The following is a 25,055-nucleotide window of genomic DNA, read 5'->3' on the forward strand; positions in this document are numbered from 1 at the left end:
AAAAATTGCCACCAGTTAATTCAAGAATTTGCTCATTACCTGTCAGCTTTTGTATTACATTAGAAGTGAAATATGCACTCCCTTTTACTGCCAATGTTGTTTTTACTCACTATACATTCCAATTAATTTTATAAAGTGTCTGGCAAGGGGTGGTTATTACTAATAGTAGAGTGCACCCTCTTGTCAGCTGGGAGCTGACAAGATAATTGCAATTGTTGCTTGCTCTTGTTTTCTTTATTGGCTATTGATAAGAATGAACAGCACGTGGACTCTGAAGGGAAGCAATGGCTGATAGGTAAGTTGCATTGCTTACAGATTTAGAAAGGGAAATAGCAATAGAAATTGGGCTATATATGAATATGGAATGGGAATGAATGTTAAAATGAAAACAGAACTACTAAATGTTCTCTTGTATATTTATTAGAACAGAAGTAAGATCCCTAGCTAGTCTTGGTCATTTGTATCTCTCTGAGGACCCAATAAATGAGTACAAACTCCCTAGGGTTTTTTATGATTGTAAACTGCCCAGAGTTACCCTGAGGTAAGATGAGCAGCCAATAAATTTTATAAATAAATAAAGAAGCAAAAGGCCAGATCTCTTCCCTATTAAGTTTAGGTACACACACACATTCACATATTATATCTATTTATTTATACTAGAGAGGTTAGAGATGAGGCATTTATTTATTTATTTTGCATTAGTGAATGGGAATAAAAAGTGTTGAGGCATATTTTGTCCCTTAAAATCATCCAAAGCCAAAAAGGGTTCCACTGCTCACTAAGATGATACCATAACTTTACCAGCCACATGAGTTGTAGCCCTTACAGTCAAAACAGGTTAAACAAACCTGCATGTTTATTTAACATTACAGTCTGAAATTTGTTGAATATAGGTTGATGGGAGCCACATATGACCATAAAAAAAGATCTCTATGGTAAACACAGCTCAAATCTGAGTTCTCCCACAATAACAGATAGACACTAATATAAAATCTACCATTAAGCATGCCAAATTTTATTCCAGATGTGGTTTGTACTCATTGTTTTTAGTAACCCAATTATAATTTGTTAAACAGATGTGCCTAGATCAGATAGCTTTTCACTGGATAGCCATAAACTGTACAGACACAGAAAAGCACTTTTATTCTACCTTCAATACTCAGTTTTGCACATAATACATAATATAATGTAATAGTACCTCATGTGGCAGAAGAGTGAAGTGTTTTCAGTAGCCCAATTCCTCAGGATAAACCTCAGTAAAGTTTATGCTCACCTGCTCCTTTGCTTGTTTAACAAAACTCAAGACCTTCTCCAGGTGTGCCTTGTTGATAAGTGCTCCCATCCTTGTAGTTTGCAGCAGGGGGTCACCAATTTTGATCTTCTGAGTCTGTTTCACAACTTCTTTGGTGAAGGCCTCCAGGATTGCTCGTTGTACAAACACACGAGTACCATTGCAGCACACCTGAGACACAGGAACAGGCTTAAAAAAGGGCCCATTTTCAGAATTGACAGGCTCAGAACTAACCTGTAACTATCAACTCAAAGGTAGATCTCCACTTGGGTCCAGAATCTCAGTCAGTGAGTAAAGTAGTTGTTAAGTCAGAAACCATGTAATCACTTTGCTCAAGGACCTCAAGTCTGGCTCTCCACATTGCAGGTGTTAAGCAACCCACACAGGTTGTTAAGTGGAGTGCCAGGGATAAGACCTGGGCCTCTCGGGTGTAGCAGAGTAGAACGCGGGCACAGGTCTTCCATTATACACATTTGCTAGTGTTTTCACTAGATTTGAGGTCTGTTTCTCCAGTGGGCTGAGAGATTTCATTTCTGGAGGGGAAGTCCTTCAGCATGCTAGAATAGATCTCAAATCTCATGAAAATGCTAGCAAATACTATTGTTCTGAAAGGCGCAGTATGCTGATGTTCATTAGTGTTTTCATCTCTGAAGAGAGGGGGGAATGCTGGCATTCACTAGCATTTTCATCAGATTTGAGTTCTGGTGGGTTTTCTCTCACTGCATAGAGAGGAGGAGAAATCCTTTAGCATGCTGGAGGAACAGACCTCAAATTCAACATTCCCTCCACTTGCAATCTTCCCCAACTGCTTCTCCAATGATTTTCTGGGGAAGCTGCCAGAGAAGATTTCAAATGGTGATCATAGGACACTTGGCAACTGGTCATAAATGTGAACAAATTGCCTAGCACTTGAAATATGGTCAGTTAATGGCAGTGGGTGAGATGCAACATTTTAAAATGGTCAGAAGTGCTTTATGGGCAGTAAAGCACCCATTCAAAGTCTGTTGTGCTTGCAAAGTCTGTCATGCTTGCTTAAATAAGTTGAGGACTACCTGTTCTGACATTTCTACACTGATTTAATATCTCTTTGGAATAGCAATCAGTAACAAATATCAATAAGTCAAATCAAATCTAATAATTACACATAAGGTCTATGAGGAGTGAATAGAGGAACAGAGCTTCTTCTTGAACAACGAACATTACCAGATAATAACAGTCCTGAAAAGCAATGAACATTGAAAAAATTGGATCTTACAACACAGTACAAATGATAAAGCACAATTTTTTTTTCTTAGAGATTCTGATAACCATTTCTGTATTACAATATTTTATGAGATACAGCAAATTTCTTCTCCAGCTATGGAATTTAAGTAGGCTTTTTAAATGATTTAGTCAGATCCACAGTCTCTTCTCTGTTAGATAAAAACATTGCATACCTCACCCTGGGTAAGGAAATTAGCCATGAGGGCTCCTTTCACAGCATTATCCAAAACACAGTCAGAGAAGATAATGAGGGGGGACTTTCCTCCTAACTCTAAAGTAACAGGTTTGATCCCTTTGGCTGCCATTTCCATAATCTATTGGGGGGAAAAAAACAGAACAAGATGTAGCAGCTAACACAGGCAATTATAATTCTATTTTCTTGGTAAATGCAAAGAGTCTCAGCTAGAATTTGTTGAACAAGAATCCATCTCACATACAAAATTATTGCTTTCTTTCAGTGAATTGGTCAGGACATAGGTAAACATTTCCAAGCAAATATCTCACATAAATGTGATATTTTTGATATAAACATCTAACACCCAAAGTTATACTATTAAAGTAGCAATGGGCCTTTATTCAGTCATTTTTGATATGAATATTAAGAGTTTTTTTCTTAAAAGTTTTTTCTTCTTCTAACCTTAATGAATATGTTTTATTTGAACTGTTATTAATTATGTATTTTACTGTTATTTTCACTATGAAATGTTGTCAGTTACAGCACACAAAAAATAACTTATAAATACATTGAGTAAGGATTACTGGATAATTTTTCACCAACATGCAATTTAGAAGTAGAATCTGGATTAAGAAGTGATCTCCACATTTCCAAAGAAGAGCCATCCAAGCACTGAATATAAGAGCAACGAAGACACCCGTATAGATCTGGTCTTTGTGCGTCATATTCAAATGCACATCTTTAAAAAACCTGCAGACCTTGATATTACAATGGAATATCTGTAGATTTGGCAACTGGCAAATATGTAAACTGGACAACAAATAGATCTACCAGCCTCTCAAACTGGCAGTTCTGGTTAGTAGCAAAACAACTCTTCTAACTGATCTTAGCATAGTTGCATCTGCATGAATAAATTGTCAAGTCATTGGAGAAGGGACAAATTGCATTAGGACTGCTTCAGAAATCAAACCTTTTTAAACTTTATCATTCAATAGTGACAGTACTTAACACACACACACACACACACACACCACACACGTATATATACCTTAACACCTGTGGGCACACTCCCAGTGAATGAGACTTTGGCCACATCTGGGTGCTGGCACAGGAACTGGCCTGTGGCAGCTCCACCTTGCACCACATTGAAAAGTCCCTTAGGAACACCAGCCTTATTGTAGATCTCTGCCAGCAGCACAACAGAGATGGGGGTGAAGGGAGAAGGCTTGAAGACCATGGCATTACCTAGGTAGCCCAATTCACAAGAATAAAAAGAATGGATACTTATTTTCTGTTTAGAAATAGCTTCAATTACAATCAAATGAAAGAGTAATATTGAAGAACAAATGTTTCAGTCCAACTAAGACAAATTATGGCAAACATCCAGATTATTATACCCACACCACTTAAATTTTGAAGCTAAATCAATGCCAGTGCCTATAAAGTGGTCTCTTCTACTATTATTTGTTATTATTAAGTTCTAATAACTCCACTGGATCTTTCTTCCCCATTTCCACATCTCAAATGGTAATAATGAACACCTAGAAAGGCAGTCCTTGACTACTAGTTTCTGTGAATGAAATTCATTCATTTATCAAAAAGTTAATTTATTTTACCACAGGCCAAAGCAGGGGCTGATTTCCAGCAGGCAATCTGAAAAGGATAGTTCCAAGCCCCTATCCCAATACAGACTCCAAGAGGTTCTCTTCTGGTATAAGCAAAGGATCCCTCAGGGAGCTGGACATGTTGACCTAAGTAGAAAAGACAAAGAGATCTCGACATAAGAAATATAAACCAATTCTCAAAAATGAGAAGCAGAGTAATTAAAAAGGTTTTATGTCCCAAAAAGTAGTAGAGGAAGGATGGAACATAGCCTACTGATCTTCTATTCTAATTGTTGAAGAACAGATTTTTCCCTCATACAGTTAACACAAAAACTGGATGCTCCAGAAAAATGTAGATCAGTGGTTCTCAACCTGTGGGTCGGGACCCCATTTGGGGTCGAACAACCATTTCACGGGGGTCGCCAAACAACGCAGGCCGCCATTTTTTCCCCCCTTTTCCTTAGCTGTGCTACTCCCTTTTATTCTATTGGCTTTTTTTTTTTATTGAAAATTTTTTAAATTTTACAAAAACAAATCCCCTTCCCATACCCCCCCCAACCCTACCTCACCCCCCCCTTCCCAACCTCCCAAACCCTCCCCTAGACTTCCCAGAGCTGAGTACTCTTAAAACACTTGCAAATTGAATATCTATAGCTCTAATTTCTCCCTCTTTCTTTATCCTGGTTGTACCATTAAAACTAAATACTCTTAGAAAGCCAATAGAATTGTTAATTGGCTGGCTTGCCCTGCCCAGCTGAGTCCCACCAAAAGCAAACGGTGCTGCACCAGGTGTAGTCCTCAGTTGAGTACCGGTTGAGTTACTCCTCGGTTGACTTCCTCGCGGTTGGGGGTCGCGGCTTGGGGGTCGCGGGAGATACCAAAAAGGTGTAGAACCAAGCTGATGGCCCTTCTTTCTAATTCAGGCTACCCTTCTTTCTGATTCAGTAACCAGCAAATTCATCAAATCATCATAATCAAAACAGTATTAAGTCTATGACATGTCCCCAGGTAGTTCAGAAGAATTACATTTTACTAACTTTAAAACATCTCAATTTCTTGGCACAAACAGTCTTTTACCAAATGGCAGATTGAGCCCTGGGCAAAGTCAGACTAAAGACTGGACTTAAGATCCAAGAAGCCTCCTTTCCCAGGCTACCTCTTCTGTTCTGTATTGTTCTCTACATACTACTTTCTACTCTTCCTCAATGAACTAGACAACTGCAAAATTCACTAACCTGCATGGTGTTCCAGCAAATCATCAAATCAAATAATCAAAGTGGGCAGAAGCAGAATTACTTTTACTTCTTTCAACAAAACAGTCATTTCTTGCAGGTTCTCCTGCTTGAGCCAGGGACTGGACTAGAAGACCTCCAAGGTCCCTTCCAGCTCTATTCTGTTCTGTTCTGTTGTGTTCTACATACTACTTTCCTCAATGACTATGGAACAGCAAATCTGGATTCTGCCCAGCACAGACAAGGATAATAATTTCCAAATTTTATTCACTGTCATCACATATACCTTCCATCAGAATTCTACCAAACACCTTCCCAATATTGCACAGTTTTTCTAAAAGCTCTTGAAAAACATTTTTATCTCTCATTCACTAAGCAATTACTCCTACTGTTCTTTCATATGTATTGACAATTACCTAGATGATACAATCTCATACCTCTATTATATATGTTAGTCCTTTTAGCCTTTCCTTTCATAAACTACATCTTCACTTTCATGCTTGTATGCATCAACTTCACTGCATAAAATCACATTTTCAACTCTATTAATCATAGTCTTCTGTTAATCATAATCATCTCTTTATATTAGTTCACAAACAATATATTTCTTCATTTCATTAATTCATGCTTTTTACCATATAACCCTCCTACATTTAAGACCATATTTTTTCCATATTGCAGAAGTCAACAGATAGGATTGTGGTTTTCATATAATAAAAAAAGAAATTAATTCATCAACTTTAATCATACCCATAGCACTTGCAGCATTGCCTGCTAATGATAAGGACATAACACTATGCAACTTTGACAAATTTTGGAAAGTGTAACACAAGATTCATTTTGAGCAATTTCAAATTATCCTACGCAAATTAAGATGAATAATCTAAAATCTACCTTGCTAGTCTCCCATACCCTGTTAATCTGGAAGTAAGTACTAAAACATTCAAGAACAATTCTGCTATTCTACATCAACTACAGCTCAAATAAAGTAATCTTTGCTCTAAGTCTTTTCCCTTGGAAGTACCTGATATTAATTCTTAAATATTAAGTACTTATAAAATTGTATTAGTTTTATTTAAGGAAACATTAGACCAAAGAGTAATTAATGAAGAAAGAGAATTAACAAGCAGAACATGTAACAGCTACCTGCTAAGGAACCAGCTAGACCAGCGTAATACTGCAGGCATTGCCAAGATATATCAATGTCTATGAGAGCTTCAAAGATGGATTTCCCATTGTTGATCGTTTCTATGGTGGCAATTTCTTCTCTTCTTTCCTGGAATCCAATACATAGCACAGAACATGCTAAGCAGTAGCAAGACATTTTCTATTTTTTATGGATCTATTAAAATATTTAAACCATTTAATAACTGAAGCTCTCTGGACAGTTTACAATAAAGCACACTAAAAAAGTACAATTTGAATAAAAACATATATAATAAAATTACAAATAAAAAGAACAAATCCTGAACAGCCTTTGTACATATTGCACTTCAAAAGAAAATTCTAAAAAAAGCTGAGCAATAGGATATATGACATGTGATTTACCACTGCATGCATTTTTACAAGTGAAGCAGAATACAAATACAATATGTTTTGTCAAATTTGAAAACTATGATCTGCTTGATCAACCAGTAAGGTGAATAATTCTTTTTCAATGAGGCTAGATCTTGAAACATGAAAATAGCAGGTAATCAGAACACTGGCAAAATTTCAAAAAAGCCTATGCATGTGCAATTAAATATGTTAGGGTGCTATAATCACATATCAGGAGTAGACCAGATGCAGGTTTCATGAGACATTTCCCTAGCACTGCTTAAGTCTGCTGAAATGGGGCGTTGCCTTATCTGAATGCCTTTTCTCAGCATGAAGATGGAGAATCCACAAATGGGTTGTCTTAATCTTCCTGCTCCAATAAGACTAAGTCTGAAGTGTAGCTACGCCTCTGCTGTGCAAGAGCACCCCAGTTTGAGACTAAGGTGAGACACAGATGTTAATCCGACGTGTGTGCTTTCCTTACACTGGAACCAGGGCCAAAACTGATCCTAAAAGGGAGGGAGTGGATTCTCCATCATCATGCTGAGAAAAGGTGTTCAGGTAAGACAACGCCCCTTCTCCAGCATGATTGGATGGAGAATCCACAAATGGGACATACCAAAGCCCTGTTGTCCCTAAGGGGCGGAAATAGTTTGGGCCTGGGTCCCACTGGTCGATAGTACATGTTGCAACACCCTGCGACCAAACGAGGCATCCAAGGAGGCATATTTGTCAATCTTGTAGTGTCTGATAAAGGATGAAGGTGAGGACCATGTTGCTGACCTACAGATTTCCCCGATAGGTGCCTGGGTTGCCCAGGCTGCCGATGTAGTGGCACCACAGGTGGAATGGGCCGTGATGTGCCCAGGAACAGTCAATGATGACTGTATGCGAGGGCGATGCAAGCGATGCAAGCCCTAATCCATCTTCCTATCGTTGAGGAAGAGACCTTCCGACCCATGGAGGAAGGTTGAAATGACACAAACAATGCTTCGGATTTATGGAAGGCCGAAGTCCGTTTGATGTAACGTCGCAGGGCCCTGCCAACATCCAGAGTATGCCACCGTTTCTCGAGATCATGGGAAGGGTTAGGACAGAAATTTGGTAGAACCACCTCCTGGGACCTATGGCACAATGAATTGATCTTGGGAATAAAGGAAGGATCTAGTCTGAGGGTCACCTTGTCTGCATGGAATATGCACAGGTCCTCTCTGACGGAGAGAGCGGCCAGTTCTGAAATTCGCCTGGCCGACGTGACCACCATGAGAAAGGCCACATTCATGGACAACAGTTTAAGAGAACATGTGGTAATGGGTTCGAAGGGTGGCGAGATGAGGGCCTACAAAACCCAGTGTAGGTCCCAAGAAGGATATCGGTGGACCGGCGTTAGTCGCTCCCTTTAAAAAGGAACGCACCGTAGGGTGGTGTGCCAGGGGAGCGGAATTGTCACACAGGAGCACCATGGATAGAGCTGCGACTTGTCTGTGGATGGTGTTCGGGGATAGCCCCTTGTCCAACCCATCCATCAGGAATTCCAAAACAATCGGAACAGAAATGTCTGAAAGTTCCACCTAATGACCAGAGCAGATTCTATTCATTGAGGGGCGCCTGGATTGCTGAATCATGGCAATCACCCTCAACGAATATGAGTCTCAGGTCAAGTCCAAATGGTTAGTTGGAACCACTGTGGTCTGGATGCTGTAGCACTTCGAGTAAGGGCAATACAACCTACGGGGATCCTCCATGGGGGGGGGAGATGGAGAGCTTTACCAGGTCAGTGAACCACGGGCGTCTTGGCCAATGTGGTGCAATCAGAATGACCTCCGACCGTTCATGCAGGATCTTGCGGATCGTCGCGGGAAGGAGTGGCAAGGGAGGAAAGGCATAAAGCAGTTCCCTGGGCCAGAGACTGCGGAGGGCATCCGTCCCTTCTGCTGTTGGAGACGGGAACCTGGAAAAGAATCTCAGGAGTTGGGAATTGACTGGGGAGGCAAAGAGGTCTAAGGTTGGGGGACCAAATCTGTCCACAATCTCCCTGAACAATCCTGGGTCCAGACGCCATTCGGCGTGGTCCACAGTTGATCTGCTCAATGAGTCCACCTGCTGTTGGCCACTCCGGATATATGCTCCGCCCTGATGGAGGCAAGATTGTTCTCTGCCTAAGACCCCAACAATGAGAGGCCTGGACCTGGTCCCCCCTGTCTGTTCACGTGGGCCTTTGCAGCAATGTTGTCTGTAAGCACCAGGACATGTTGTCCCGCTACCCTGCTGCTGAAGTATAGTAAGGCCAGCCGTATGGCCCTGAGTTCCAGCCAGTTTATGTTGTTTTTCAACTCCTCTTGGGACTACTGACCCTGAGCCCACTGAGACTGGAGCTGTGCTCCCCAGCTGAAGAGGCTGGCGTCCGTGGTCAGAGTAATTCTGGGTGGTTCCTTGAACTCTGTTCCCCTTGACATTGCTGGGGAGGCCCACCATCGAAGGGAGTTCAACGCCGGATGCAGAACTTGAACCTTCTGATTGGAAGCACTGATACGTAGCCTCTGGAACGGAAATAGAAGCCACCGTAGCTTCCTGGCGTGAAGACGTGCCCATCTTCCCCAGGAGTTGTACAACAAGGCTAAGGTGACCACCTTGTCTCTCCGGATTCGATGACCTAGGGCCCGTATGCTGTCCCGTCGGTCCTGTGACAGATAGACCGTACCACCGATTCAGCATAAAGCGGATTGGGATCCTTAGATGTAGACGGAATTGGCTGGGCCTCCTGCTCCGGGGTGACGTTGTCTGTCGTGCAAGGCTCGAGCAGCAAGGAGCTGAAGAGGGATTGATCAAAAAGACCAGCGGGAGGAGCCGGCTCCGGAGCTGAGATGTTCTCGTCGTCCAACATGAGCAGGCCTGAAGGGTCGAATTCTACAGAATCCGATTCCGAGGAACCCTCTTGTGTGAAGTCTGGCGTTCCAGGATGAAGGAGCGACCGTGAAGGTGCTGCGGGAGCTTGTGGAGGTCGTTGGGAGACTGATGAGGCCATGAACTAGGCGAAGGCCTGAGTTATCATAGCCTGGTCAGGCCCTAGTGCCTGTGGTTCAGGGGGGCGAAGCCGTGCTGCAGTGGGCGTAAAGGTAGCCTGCGGCCCAGATAGAAACGAGCCTTGGACCACACCCCTTTGGGCTCCTAGATCTAACCCTGAGCCAACTGGTCCTACCTGTGTTGTCTCCCTTGGGGGAGACCAGGCTCCTGAGGCCAAGTTAAAAGGGCCTGATTGGGGTTCAAATAACGAATCTGTGGGTGGAGTAGCAATATGCGCTTCACCTGAAGTCAAGTTCCTTGCCCTGGAAACTTCTCCCTCTAAGGTGTGGTGACACGTGTTGCCCTCGTCAGCTATTTTAGGCCTTTTAGAGGACTGAGCCCTGGGCTTTGCTGTGACCTTCCCTGCCACCTCCAGAGAGGAGGACTTGTGTTTCCTTGAGGCGGGGGAGTCAGTAGTGCCTTTTGAGGTATGGGGAATAGAATTGTCTGCCATGTTAATTGAGCAATTCCCCGTAAGTAATATTATTGAATAAGAATCCCCCTGACTACTGCTTTGAGTGGAGTCTGAACCACAGGCCCCCTGACAGGTGCGAATTCAGTGCTGTAGCGCCCCCCCTAGTGCTATAGTGTCCCCTAAAGGAGTCACCTCCCTCTAGGAATATCCAATTTCGAGAGGTAATGAAGAATCGGATGAGGCGGGGGTTGGTGGGGGAAAAGTGGTGAGGCTATGCGTCCCTGTAAGGACGAGCTTGCCCTCCCCGAGTACTGAGCGAATGCCAAGGCAGCAATCAGCAGAAGAAGGTGATGATCCCTGATAGGCGCGGCTATCAAAATGGCGGCAACAATTCAAGTGCGCCAAAAGAAACTGTCACTGCGGCCCTGAGGCAGAGATAAGCCTAGCTGTTGAGCCTCGCCCAAAATGGCGGCTGCGCCTTGCTTGCGTCACAGTAGGCTGTCAGGGGAACCCCTGAAGCTGCCACAATCAAAATGGCAGCCGCGTGATTTTTCGTGCCTAAAATGCCACCCAAAGTGCCTGTAATCTCATCCCGATCACCGATCTGTTCTCCGCGCCGATCAGCTGGCTCCCGCGGAGTCTCCGGATCACTTCCTCCTTACTGTGTCCCAGCCGGGTCAGTAAAGTTAAAAAATTTTGGTAGGAAGATGTCTGGAGGTGTTGCGTTGAGTCCCCTCAGCCTAGCCGATTTCACCTGAACGCTCTGAAGTCTCGCGCCGGTCAGCTGAGTAAGCTACGTAATTCGGCTTTTAATGGCCCTGCAATGTTAATTGAGGGATGGCTCAAGTGAGGAGGAGCAGTCCCAATTTGAGCAGGCAGCTGCCTGCAGGGAATCCCTGCAAGTAAGACTTTCCTGGCCGGAAAGGAAAAATGCTAAATAAAAGTTTCCCTTCTTGTTTGATTCTTAACTATTACTAACTAAAGTCCAGAATGAAGGGAAAGAAATTTCACAAGTGGATTATACAACCTGCTGTAGTCTGAGTAATCAAAACGCATCTGTTGAGCAAGGGACTAAGTCTAAAACTGGGGTGCGCTTGCACAGTAGAAGCGTAGCTACACTTCAGACTTAGTCTTATTGGAGCAGGAAGATTAAGACAACCCATTTGTGGATTCTCCATCCAATCATGCTGGAGAATTAATGGAACAGTTTTCAGTCAGCATGGCAAAATACAGATAGGGAGAGGAGACCTCTGGAGATCTTTTTTCTATACAAATCTCTCAAACCCAACCAAAATTTTCATTAATGTCACCCAGACATTGGAAAACTTCCTACAGCTTGGAATCTGGTCAGGAGACAGTTATAATCCCTTTCTCAAAATTTGCCCATCCTTACAGTACACCATGAAGTACACTGTGCATTCCAAATAGACTAGATTTCTAGCATCTTGTCCAAATAAGAACACACTGATTATAGGAACAAGAATTAGTAATTATTGTATCTATTTGGTATTTTAATTTTGCAATTTATTTAAGAATGGAAATCTTTCTCAGATAGTCAAAAGACTTTTCAAATGTCTTTTTTCTTTGTAGCTAATTAAATATGCCTTATATTTAGAGTCTGGCGACTCTGATCCTGGAGATAGCATGTACTCATGGACTATTCACTGATACATAGCCACATCTTCTGGTAATGAATTCTGATCCTTACGTGAAGTATTTTATCTATCTCACACTTTCTATTATTAAAGGTAAATGGATACTCCAAGTTCATTTATTGAGAGAAAGAAAAAAATGCTTATTTCTGTGTACTCTTTTCACAACATTCATAATTCTATAAACCAGTGGTTCTCAACCTGTGGGACGGGACCCCATTTGGGGTCAAACAACCATTTCATGGGGGTCACCAAACAACGCAGTCCGCCAATTTCCCCCCCCCTTTCCTTAGCTGTGCTACTCCCTTTTATTCTATTGGCTTTTGAAAGCCAATAGAATAGACTCTCTTGAATAGAGTCTAATTCTATTGGCTTTCAAAAGCCAATAGGAATTGTCCAGGCTGTCTCGGCCCTGCTGAGCCCGCCAAAAGTCCCATTCTGCAAACGGTGCTGCACCAGTTGAGTAGTCCTCAACTTACGACCGGTTGAGTAGTCCTCGACTTACGACCAGTTGGGGGTCACGGCATTAAAAAGGTTGAGAACCACTGCTATAAACCTTTATCATGACTTCTCTTGCTTGTTTTTTTTCTAAATCAAATAGCTCCAAATACTGGAACTCCCACACACTAAATCCGTTTGTCCTTTCCTGCATCTCTTCAAGAAATATCTTGTATATAGAATAGAATAGGACTTGAAGGGACCTTGGAGACCCTATATCATGTCAGACAAATGGCTTTTCAGTCTTTTTTAAAAACCTCCAGTGATGAAGCACCCACAACTTCTGAAGACAAGCTGGGAGTCATATCCACAGACAGGCATAAAAGTCTTAAATGCTTATATACTAATGCTCAAATCTTGCATTTTTCTAGGTTACCAAGAAGTAGGCTGTGGCCTTATGGCCTTACTGAAATCCAAGTATACTATGTCCACTGCATTTCGCTGGTCCACTAATTTAGTTACATTGTGGAAGAATGAAATAAGAATTGTTTGGCATGATTTGTTTTTGACAAATCCATGTTGGCTTCTGATTATAACTTTACTTGCATCTAGTGATCGCAGTTCTGTTGCTTGATTATCTTTTCCAGAATCTTCCCAGGTATTGATGTCAGGCTGATCGGTCTGTAGTTTCCTAGATCTGTTTTTTCTCCTTTTTTGAAGATGGGAACCACATCAGCTCTTTTCCAATCATCTGATAGCTCTCCAGTGCTCCAGGATTTGCCAGGTCTTTCAGAACACTGAGATATAATCCATCTGGTCCTGGTGATTTGAACTTGTCTAGAGTGGCAGGAGTTCTCTTACTATTTTCTTGCCTGTTTTAATTTGTCTTCCTAGTCTCTCTTTTATGGTTCTGTTTTTGGTAGGTTGAGCTATTTTTTCTTTTTGTGTGAAGACAGATGCAAATAATGAGTTAAGCAGCTCTGCTTTTTCTCTACTGTCTGTTACTTCCTTGACATCTTCTTTTATTAATGGACTGATTGTTTCCTTGACTTTTTCCTTGTTTTTTGTAAGTTGAAACTTTTTTTTATTATTTTTGAAATTTTTTACAAGTCTTAGTTCATCATTATTACATGAGTGGCTTGACAACTAGTTGTAAATGTAAATGTGTTGCCAAGCACCCAGATTGTGATCATACGACCCCAAGTTTTCTGGGGCAGCTGAAGCCTGAAGGATTGTGACCACTATCTATTGAGCTGTAACTTGGAACAATAACTGACTGAATCATTGTAGGTAGAGGATTACCTATAGCAACAAAGTACCAATTTATGGTAATGTCACTGATCATCCTTTCTAACTGACTCAGCATTCACAAGATGCTTCTTACTATCAGTATTGCAGGCTAACTTTGTCCACACACACTCCAGGAGTTCAAACATGACTAGCTCAAAGTTGACTCCACTTTCCACCCTTCAGAGGTCGGTAAAATGAGGACCAAGATTATTGGGGGCAACATGCTGACACTGTAAACCAGTCAGACAGTGCTGTACTGTGGCACGGTATATAAATGCAATTGCTATTATTATCTTAACTTCTTTGAGGTTTTTATGGCTAATGGATATAGTAGTCCCCAACCTACAACCTTAATGGAGCCTGCCCATCAGTGTCATAAGTCAAGATGGTTGTAAAATGGATCATATGTGTAATCAACTCAATTTAATGCATTTTACTATGCTTATTAAGCAAATGCCTCTATGTGCCAAAGTATTTTTTGGCAGAAATTTCATAAAACATGGATCACATGATTATAGGATAGTACAAATGACTATAAATGTGATCCCAATGCTGACCAACTGATAGTCATGTGATCACTGCCCCTCCCTCGGGCTGTTGGAAATTTGGAACTGGATCATAAATATTCCCAGGGAGATCCATTGTAAGTAGAGGACTACCTGTACAGGCAATAAAATAATTCAATCATTCATTGTTTATTTTTCCACTACAAAAATGTAGGACTCATAGGCATTTTTGTAAATTAGTGTAATATTGAATTTTGATTTTTTAAAAGAAATGATAAAAGGTGAGGTGAGGAAGGGGGCTTCACAAGGTTGTAAGGGGAAATCCTTGGGCTCTCCTGAGCACAGTTGGTGGTCTTTTGTCTTTCTTTTTTAACAAAAGTAATACTTGATTATGAAAAAAGACTCAGCAATTGAATTAAGTTAGAAGAAAACTTTAGTTTTTGATTATATTTGTTAGGAAAAAATGCCTTTTGTTTGGTGAGTTAAGCTTGCAAAGAACAGGTAATCCTCGACTTACAATCATTCATTTAGTGACGGTTCCAAGTTATAATGCCACTGACAAAAATGACTCATGATTATTTTTCATACTTATGACCGTTCTCGCATCCTCATAGGATCAAAATTTGGATGCATGGCAACTGGCTCATATTTATGATAGTTGCAGTGTCGCTTGGTCATGTGATCTGTTTTGTGACCTTCTGACAAACAAAGTCAATGAGGAAGCCAAAGTACTTAATAATCATACTACTAACTTAGCAGTGATTCACTTAATAACTGTTGCAAGAAATATTGTAAAATGGGGCAAAATTCACTTAATAACTATCCTGCTTAACAACAGAATTTTTGGGCTCAATTGTGGTTTTATGTCGAGGATTACCTGTACAGCTTCAACAGAAAAGTCACTGCTTTTCAAATCAAAAGGTTTCAGGCAATCTCAAGTACTGAATAAAAATTCATTTTTAATACACTACAAATTTTAATGGATAAGATAGTAACCTGGTTAATATATAACCTGTTATCTCCATAACCAATTTAGTTCCCCCCTTTTCTTCCATCCACCTGACCCCAACTTAAATCTTACATTAGTATACATCACCATTATATTTGATGAAGTGAGCTGTAGCTGAGAGAGACTTATGCTTTTAAATTAAAATCTTGTTAGTTGGAAAAAAATCTACAAGACTTTTAGGGAATTGCTTTATGGATTCTCAGACATGCACGCATCGTTCTTTAAATTGTAGGTTCCTGAACATTACAAAACAACAGATTTTCTATTTGAACTCATTTCTTACAATGTACAGCTGCTTGGGGAAAATTAGAGTAGTAAAATTAACAGATATATTAATGTGGCGATAGGATCTGACCTGTTTCTTTAAATCACTTCAAATCAATTTATGATCTGTATACAACCTGAGGCTTACATATTTTTTCTTCCTTGTCGAAAGTGACAACACAGCAATATTGACCAGAATCATCCTGATTCCTGGGAATCAATGTGTATCCTATCCACTTGATCCTAACCAGGTTCCATAAAAGTCGGTGCACCCCCAATACTAATAAACTTGCCAACACAACTTTACAATATGGCTTTTACATCACATACCCGGATAATTCGGGCTGCCTCCAGCAGAATGCTGCTCCGTTCCATTCCTGATTTCTGACTCCATATTTTGAAAGCAGCATGTGCACTTTTTACAGCCAGATCTATCTCCTTTTCACCAGAGAAGGATAAGTTCCCAATAATTCTGCCTGGAGAAGAAAAAAGGCAGTTCAGTTTGCCAATATCGACCGGCAATGCTTACTTGGCAATGTTTATTAATACTATCTATAAAGTTACATGTTAAGAAGTGAAAATGACTTAAGTAGCAATTCAATATTACAGCACCCTTCTGCCACAGTTTCAACACATCCACAGAGGATCCATTACTTCTTAAGAACTTTGTTTCCTTTTCTGACAGACTTTAGCGTTATGATTTTTTTTTAACATCCAATTGAAATCTACTTCATAAATTAAACATCCTGTCTTGGAAGAATAATGCTGAACAATTTCACCTCATCTTCCACATTGGAATATTCTTTATTGGCTACGTATTAGACACACAAGGAATTTGTCTCCAGTGCATAAGCTCTCAGTGTACATACAAACAACAAAGTGATAAGTCATAGATTATACATTATAAAATACAATCTTAAATCATAAGAAACAAACAAGTGATAAATCATAAGATACCAATAGAAGAAGGTAGTAGGAAAGATGATGAGAAAGATAATAGCAATACAGCCCTATTACATGGGTAAATATCTTTAGGCATAAGACAATGCTATGGGAATTAGGTGTTTGACAGAGTGATGGCACGGAGGAAAAAAACTAGCATGCCAAAAAAAAAACCTCATGCCAAAATTAATTGTTTTGGCATGCAATGCCCTATAATGGCATCCCCTAAGGGGGAGAAGTTGAAACAATTTATGTCCAGCATGTGAGGGGTCTGTAGATATTTTCTCAGTCCTCTTTCTGCTTGTGCAATATACAGGTCCTCAATGGAAGGAAGGCTGATTGCAATTGTTTTTTTCTGCAGTCCTATCTGTTGAAGTCTGTATCTTTTCTGTATGGTTGCTGTGCCAAACCAGACAGTATAAAGTACAATGACAGACTTAGTATTTTCTCTGTAGAACTGTATCAGCAGATCCTTGGGCAATCTGAGCTTTCTAAGCTGATGGAGGAAAAACATTCTTTGTTGTCCCTTTTTAATGATGATTCTAATGTTAGGTGTCCATTTCAAGTCCTGGGAGATTATAGAACCCAGAAACCTGAAGGTCTCTTTGATACTGAGTTGTCCAATATTGTAAGAGGTGATAGAATACTAGGGCTTCTCCTAAAATCTACTATTATCTCTACAGTTTTAAGTATTTTCAGCTCCATATTGCTCTGCCTGCACCACAGGGCCAGTTGTTCAACCTCCCATCTATATGCAGACACAACATCATCTTGAATTGCTGTTGTATCATCTGCAAACTTTAGTGCTTTAACAGAGGGATCCCTTGAGTTGCAGTCATTGGTATAGAGCAGTGGTTCTCAACCTGTCGGTCGGGACCCCATTTGGGGTCGAACGACCATTTCACGGGGGTCGCCAAGCAATGCAGTCCACCATTTTTTCCCCTTTTCCTTAGCTGTGCTACTCCCTTTTATTCTATTGGCTTTTGAAAGCCAATAGAATAGACTCTCTTGAATAGAGTCTAATTCTATTGGCTTTCAAAAGCCAAGAGGAATTGTCCAGGCCGTCTCTGCCCTGCTGAGCCCGCCAAAAGTCCCATTCTGCAAACGGTGCTGCACCAGTTGAGTAGTCCTCGACTTACGACCGGTTGGGGGTCGCGGCATTAAAAAGGTTGAGAACCACTGGTATATAGAGAAAAGAGTAATGGAGAGAGCACACAGCCCTGAGGGCTCCTGTGCTACTTGAACAGGTATTTGATGTGATTTTACTTAGCTTCACCTGCTGCTTCCACCTTTTAGAAAGCTTATAATCCATCTGCAAGTGTGGTCAGGCACAACTGGCTGAGTCAGTTTAGAGAGAAGAATTTCTGGAATGATGGCATTGAATGCCGAGCTGAAGGCTTTGGGGATTCAAGATGTTGTAAGATGTAGTGCAGTGCCATACTGACAGCATCATCTGCCAATCTATTTGCATGGTAGGCAAATTGTTAACAGCAGATCCATGATGGTTTTCAGGTGGGCCAGCACTAATCTTTTGAAGGTTTTCGTAACTATGGATGTCAGAGTAACTGGTCTGTGGTCATTCAGCTCCTTGATGGGTTTCTTGGACACTGGAAAGATAATAAAGTGTTTGAAGCAAGAAGAGACGTAACACATCTCCAGTGATATATTAAAGATGTGGGTAAAGATGGGGGCCAGTTGATCAGCACAGATTTTCAAGCAAGAGAGAGTTACCCTGTCTGGGCCTGGTGCTTTTCCAGATTTTTGTCTATGAAATAGACATTGTACCTCTTTTTCTAGGATCACCAAAGGTGGGGGACCTAGAGGGATGGAATCAGATGTAGGAGACTTGGCTGTTGTTGGTGTATCTGAGATGGAGAGCATAGCGATAGTTGACAATGGTCTCCTCTCAAACCTACAGATCATCTGCCAGTTGCCAATTCCCTTCAGCAAGGTAGGGAGGTCTGCTATAGCCAGTGATATTTTTCAGGCTTTTCCATACAGTTGTTGGTTCATTTGTTGAGAACTGATTCCTCAGTTTTTCAGAGTAACTTTTCTTTGCTGCCCTGATCTCCATTGTTTATATTCCTGGTCTGATTATACAACATTTTATCTCGTTTTCTGTAGGTTTCCTCTTTGGCACAATATAGTTATTTGAGCTTAGCTGTGAATCAAGGTGTATTATTACTATATATGTGTAAGGTTTTGGTTGACATAAATAAGTCCTTACAAAAGCTAACATATGATGTCACAGTATCAGTGAATTCATCCGAGTCTGCTGAGGCAGCTTCAAAGTGCTCCAGTCTGTGCAGTTGAGGGAAGCCTATAGCTTTAACTTTGCCTCTTCACTCCAAGATTTTACTGTTTTAACTATTGGTTTTATGATTTTAAGTCTTTGTCTATAAACAGGTACAAGGTGAATCATACAACAGAGTGTCCCACAGCCACTCTTGGTAGAGAGAGATAGGCATCTTTTAATGTTGAGTAGAAGTGGTCTAAAACATACTTGGCTCTAGTGACACAGTTTGCTGAATGTACTGTATCTTAGCAGCTCCCGGCTTTGTTAAAGTAGGAGATTGTTAAAATCTCCTAATACAATAAGTAGGGAGTCTGGATATCTCTGTCAGCCCAGGGGATTTGGTTAGCTAAGGTTTGCAATGCCTTGTTTATGCAAGCTTGGAGTGGTATATAGACTGCAACTAATATGAAGAAAACTCTTGGGGGCAAAAAAAAGGGTATGCAATTAATGAATAATGTCTCTACATCCACATCACAAAATTTATTTAGTATAGTGATGTTTTTACCATGTCAGTTGTTAATATAAAAGTAGATACTGTACTTCCTCCTTTCTTTTTACTGGATATTTCTGCAATCCTATCTGCTCTTTGAATTTGAAATCCTGGGATCTGCAAGCAGTTATCATTAATTGATTTGCTCAGCCAAGTTTCAATGAAGCAGAGAGCTCCTAATTTGGAAAAGTCTGAATAACTTCTATTTAAAAGGAATGAGGGAAGAGATTTTCTTACTCAACCCTTTCTGAGTCTTTGTAAAATTCCCCACTTGCCCCTCCTTTTTCTTCTCTTCTTTCTCTTTTGTTCTGTGTTGCCAAAAGAGAGCCGCCATTCCTCAGTCAGAATTTTCTCCGCATTTGTAATGAATAGAGGAATAATCCCAGAAAACTGTTATTTAAAATCTGCTGTCTTATGTTCAAAATCTCATCTCTTGTGTATGAAATTCACAGCAAGTCACAGAAAATAATAAAAAAATATCAAAACTACTGGAGAGCATTTCAGCAAGGCTGCCATCAGCAGCACCATCTTGAAGTCTTTCAGACATTTGAAAACAGCTAGAACATTTCTTCATTGTCTTTTCTTCTCTAAACTAAAAATACAGAACCATTCAATTTCTTCCTACCATTCCAACTAAGCTTTTGCTTTCAGACCCTTTTCATATTTGTTGCTCTCCTCTGCCAACGTCCTTCCTAAAATGCCATGCCCAGAAGGAGATACAGTATTCCAGATGCAGTGTAACATGGATTGCTTTTGTATCACATACCTGGATAATTCTATTTTGTAGATGTGGTTTATGGGGTAATAATAATAATAATAATAATAATAGTAAAGTTGGAAAGGACCTTGGAGGTCATCTAGTCCAACCCCCTGCTCGGGCAGGAAACCCTACACCATTTCGGACAAATGGCTGTCCAGTCTCTTCTTAAAAACTTCCAGTGTTGGAGCATTTACTGCTTCTGGAGGCAAGCTGTTCCACTGATTAATTGTTCTCACTGTCAGGAAGTTTCTCCTTAGTTCTAGGTTGCTTCTCTCCTTGACCACCCGTTGCTTCTTGTCCTGCCTTCAGGTGCTTTGGAAAATTTAATTCATGGCATTCTGCTATCATGTCCCCCCTTGTCCTTCTCTTCGTTAAACTAGACATCCCAATTCTAGCAACCGTTCCTTATGGAAAATAATCATCTTTGTTGCTCTTCTCTGTACTCTTTCTAGAGTCTCAACATCTTGGATGCAGTATTCCAAGTGTGGCCTTACCAAGGCATTGAAGAGTGGTATTAATACTTCACGTGATCTTGATTCTATCCCTCTGTTAATGCAGCCTATACTGTGTTGGCCTTTTTGGCAGCTGCCGCACACTGCTGGCTCATATTTAACTGATTGTCTACTAGATGTGCCACACTATCCACATTCTTCTTATAATCCATCAGGATATCTGCATCCTTGTGCATGTAATGCTGTCCCATAATCTCCTATCCTATATTCATGCCTTTGATTTTTCCTACCCAAATATAGAACTCATCCCTGTTGAAATATATTTAGTTTTCCAGTTTAAGATTTTCCTGAATCTTTATACTGCCTTTGTGTTTATTTACTATCTCTTCTATATCTGTTATTACTAAATTTGGTAATTATATATTCTAACCTCTCATTCACATTATGTATAAATATGTTCAACAGCAGACTCAAGTATGTGTTCTGTATACCAGAACTAAAGAATTATTTGTTTCAGCTGCATACTCTACCCAGTGTTGACAGAATATAATTTCACATTTGCTATTAGTACAAAACAGAAGCTATCTATCATTATTATTTTTTTACAAAAGACCTATATTATCCAGATGCAGCTTTTATATATTAATTAAGTCAGGACTAATGTTGGTATTTGAGTAGCATACACTCAATATAGGCTTTTTGGGGAAACAAAGAAAAGACCTGAGAAAAATATTAATTTTGTTTTATTTTCATTTCAGTATACTTATAATTAAATATACTATATTACTCTTTAAATGTATATTTACTTTTCCTTTGATTACAGGAAGATAATTAGATAATAAGCAGCTAAATGGGACTGGAAACTTTGTGGTCATGGTCATAAGTAAAAAAATGTTACCACACAGCTTAGAAACAGCAGTTCTAACGGTCCCACTTGCTGAGGGCTGCACAGGTCGTTAAGCAAAGATCTCATGCAACTTGCAACTTTCCACTGCCCTCCCCCATTGATTGTGTGAAGCTGAAAGGGAACTTTGGAAAATTTGATCATGTGACCATAGCACACTGCAAAATCCTATCATGAAATGGTCACCAAATGCCCAGATCACATGACCATGAGGATGCTGCAATGGCCTTAAATATAAGGACTAGTCATAACTACCACTCAGTCAATGCTGTCATAAGTTTGAATGGTCATTGAATGAGTGGTTGCTACACGAGGACCTCCCATACATTAAAAATTCCAATTTGGAAATGAGTTTTGACAATTTCTCAGTATCAAATTTAAAATTTGGGAGGTCACATGAGGTCCTAGACATGGTAAAGAAATGAAATAAAAACATTTTAAGAATTTGGCAGGTGATTCATATTTGGGGTCATTATTACACTCTATATTAACATGAGACTGAAGCAAAGCCTTTTCAGTTTCATTGACAGCATGCTGAGTGATGGAAAAAAGTGCAAAGAGCACTGATTTCACTGTGCAATAGTACTTTCTAAAATGAAAAATCGCAACCACTTTGTAATCCAAAGCTAATTTCAAAATATATGCCTAAATAAATATTCCTGTATTATTTGTACTGGCATCAGTACTGATATATGCTAAGGCATGTACAGCAGAAGGCCCAGTTATTTTTTCTGCTTTTAGGGTAGAAAAATCTTTTTGATACAGAAATTTTTCTAAAAACAATCATAATGATCTAAAAGTATATTCCTAGATAAACATAAGTTTTGTATAAATTACTTTACTTATACATCCTGCATAAGAATCCTCAAAATTTTCTTCTACCGGTATCAGCAGATTAATAAATTGTGCCATAAAAAGCACCAATAAAAATATTTGAAAAAGAATATATTTTTTCTCTTCTATTAGTTATCTAATTATCTAATATGATGTAAATGTCAGTTATATAACTTCTAAGTTAGCTATTCCTGTGGGTGTGATAAGAGGTCAACATTATATAGCTGTAGAACATTAAGGTCCTAAAAATTCAATATCACCATTACAACAAATGATTACCAGTTGCTGGTTCATAGATCTCCTCACTATGATCCCCATCCACAGGCTGGTGACGGGCACCTTCTCGGTAGTTGAGAGGTTGCTGCAGTTGAAATGTACCAGTAATGGTGCTCATTGCAGTAGAATGGAGTAAACGAGGAAAGCCACGGAGAAGAAACAATAAACTGGAACTAAGAAGCATCCGAGGTCTGATGCAAAGCTGCAGAGGATGTAATATATGCATGCTCTGTGACAAGGTGTCTTATGTAAAGTACAGATTCTTTAGAATCAAACCCATATGGATATGGCCATTAGTTTTCTTGCAAAAATAGAATAGTTTACCACAGCCTTTTAATATTATTAGTTTTATGTCACATCTTTATTTTCTACAACTCAAGTTGGTGTACAAAATGTTCCCACCTCCTTTTCCACACAACCCTATGAGGCAAGTTGGCCTAGAGAGGGACTGGCCCAAACCTAAGTTTCATGCCCAACTTGTTAGCTCCCAGTTTCTAGTTCAGCACCTCAACTATTATGCCAAACTGGCCCCCATGGATTCCCAGTGTAGCCTGGGGTTGTCTCCCATACAAGTATAGCCTTGCATAATTTTTTCAAGTTCAGCCATTTGTGTTATATTTAATTCAACTATTAAACTGGGCACTTGGGAATGACCTAGATGGCTTCCAAGCTCCCTTCCAATTCTATAAATCGATATTATCTTTCAGAAAACCTTCCAAAATAGTTTACAAAATAAGGCAAAATATTTTTATTATCAAATTCAATACTTGTGGGCACTCATTTCTGCACCAGAGAAGCTGTATAAAGTATTATAAGTTGTATAATCCATTCTGGAGCATAATTACATTATTTAGTACCAACTAGGTTACTTACAGTTGATTTATGCATCCAATTTACACACCCACTCGATACATAAAAATGCATTTTGTGATACTTTGTGTGCGCGCGTGTAGCTAATGGATTAACACTTAAGAACCATGATCTGGTCAGTAACTTGTACAAACAGCTAGGATATGGAGAACAGAAGGATAATGTTGACAATTGGAACAAAGTATTGTATTGCAGACAGATAAGAGCACCCGCCTGGATCTACCGTCAAAAAATACTCGTTCCAAAAAGAACAATCCGAAAAACAAAGCGCGTCCCTTCCGTATCTGCTTTTCACAGCAAAGGAGCGGGAAGATTCCTTTCCTAATCAGAGTAGGAACGTCTTCCTGCGCGCGGAGCGTTTTAAATGAAAAAAAAAAAAAGTCTTATTTGGACCGAATGATCCATTAAGGGACGCGCTAGGTTTCTCTGCACCAGAATATGCGCGGGTGCAACCATAATCAGTAGAATAATCTATTGCAAAAAAAACCCCACTCCCGATTATTCCTTCACTTCGACTATGACAGCGCCCTGTCCGCGATGAACAGGAAAGCAGGAGCTCAGATCCCAATGCAAACTGAGTGGAACTATTTCTGTTCACGGATCCGTAAACCACCCTCGCCTCTTTTTGTTCACGCTCATACTCACGTTTCAGCGTCTGTACCTGCGCGCCGAGAATCACCCTTTGACGTGGAGCTTTTTGCCTCCTTTCTACAGCTCCGCCCCCTCCTCTTATAGGAAAGTCCCTCCCTATAATGAGGCAAAAAGGGCAAGAGGCGTCTGGAGTTCAGAAATTGACTCACATTTGGGATTGGACATTGAATCCGCCTCCCACGCTATTGGCTGGTTATGCGATATCCTCGGAGGAGGAGTCCAGGGGCCTGTCGTAGTCCAGGAGTATATTTGCTGAGGAAACAAGTATGCGCTGCCCGTAGTAAAAGACTTTAAGAATGCCTTCACCGTGGGCGGCGTTTCCCCCTCGGATAAGGGAGAGAATAGGGAGGGGAATTCGGGTTAAATAGAGTCAGTCACAAATTTTGCCCTGTCATTATCAACAGGCTCATAATTCTCTATAACTTCTCTCACTCTGCAAAATTATTATTTAATTCATAATTTTATATATTATAATTTAAGAAATACTGTAATCACCAGGAGATAGAGTAGCAAGGTAAGAGGAAACCTGTCAAAAGGTATTTTTGAGAAAAAAATGTCCAATACTCGATCCGAGTACTTTATTTTATATTTATATTTTGGTATGTACTATTTTTCCGAGCCTTAACTGAGAACAGGATTATCGTACTCTTATTCTTGCAGGAACAGGAAAGCAGGACACTTCCCCTCCAAACTCGTGTTTCCTCTCCAAAATGCTTATATATTCCAAATATAGCAGATCCAGAAATATCAGCACAGCTATTGAATGGAGCTAATACAATTACAAATGTCTCAAATTATTTTTGAACAGTGTGAGATACATAAGAAATGTACATGTTGTAATT

General features: G+C 40.2%; 1 protein-coding gene across 2 annotated transcripts in view; it reads right to left on the reverse strand.

Moving 5' to 3' along the window:
• The window catches only part of ALDH9A1 (aldehyde dehydrogenase 9 family member A1), a 28,984-nt gene extending 4,622 nt beyond the window's left edge, over positions 1-24,362 (reverse strand). The window contains exons 1-8 of one of the 2 annotated variants that reach the window (XM_039325982.1): positions 24,208-24,362; positions 22,696-22,894; positions 16,069-16,214; positions 6,712-6,841; positions 4,346-4,480; positions 3,778-3,974; positions 2,728-2,868; positions 1,274-1,462 (exon numbers count right to left, since the gene is read on the reverse strand). In XM_039325982.1, coding sequence (XP_039181916.1) covers positions 1,274-1,462; positions 2,728-2,868; positions 3,778-3,974; positions 4,346-4,480; positions 6,712-6,841; positions 16,069-16,214; positions 22,696-22,876 — 1,119 coding nt within the window. In that variant the 5' untranslated portion in view covers positions 22,877-22,894; positions 24,208-24,362. Of the gene's footprint in view, positions 1-1,273; positions 1,463-2,727; positions 2,869-3,777; positions 3,975-4,345; positions 4,481-6,711; positions 6,842-16,068; positions 16,215-22,695; positions 22,895-23,565; positions 23,799-24,207 lie in introns of those variants that run through there. The other variant, XM_039325981.1, reaches the window with a different exon arrangement.
• Positions 24,363-25,055: the final 693 nt, after the last annotated feature.

The sequence above is a fragment of the Crotalus tigris genome, unplaced genomic scaffold, assembly GCF_016545835.1.
Source record: "Crotalus tigris isolate CLP2741 ecotype Arizona unplaced genomic scaffold, ASM1654583v1 scf7180000024339.11422700, whole genome shotgun sequence".
In the NCBI taxonomy this organism is placed as follows: domain Eukaryota; kingdom Metazoa; phylum Chordata; class Lepidosauria; order Squamata; family Viperidae; genus Crotalus; species Crotalus tigris.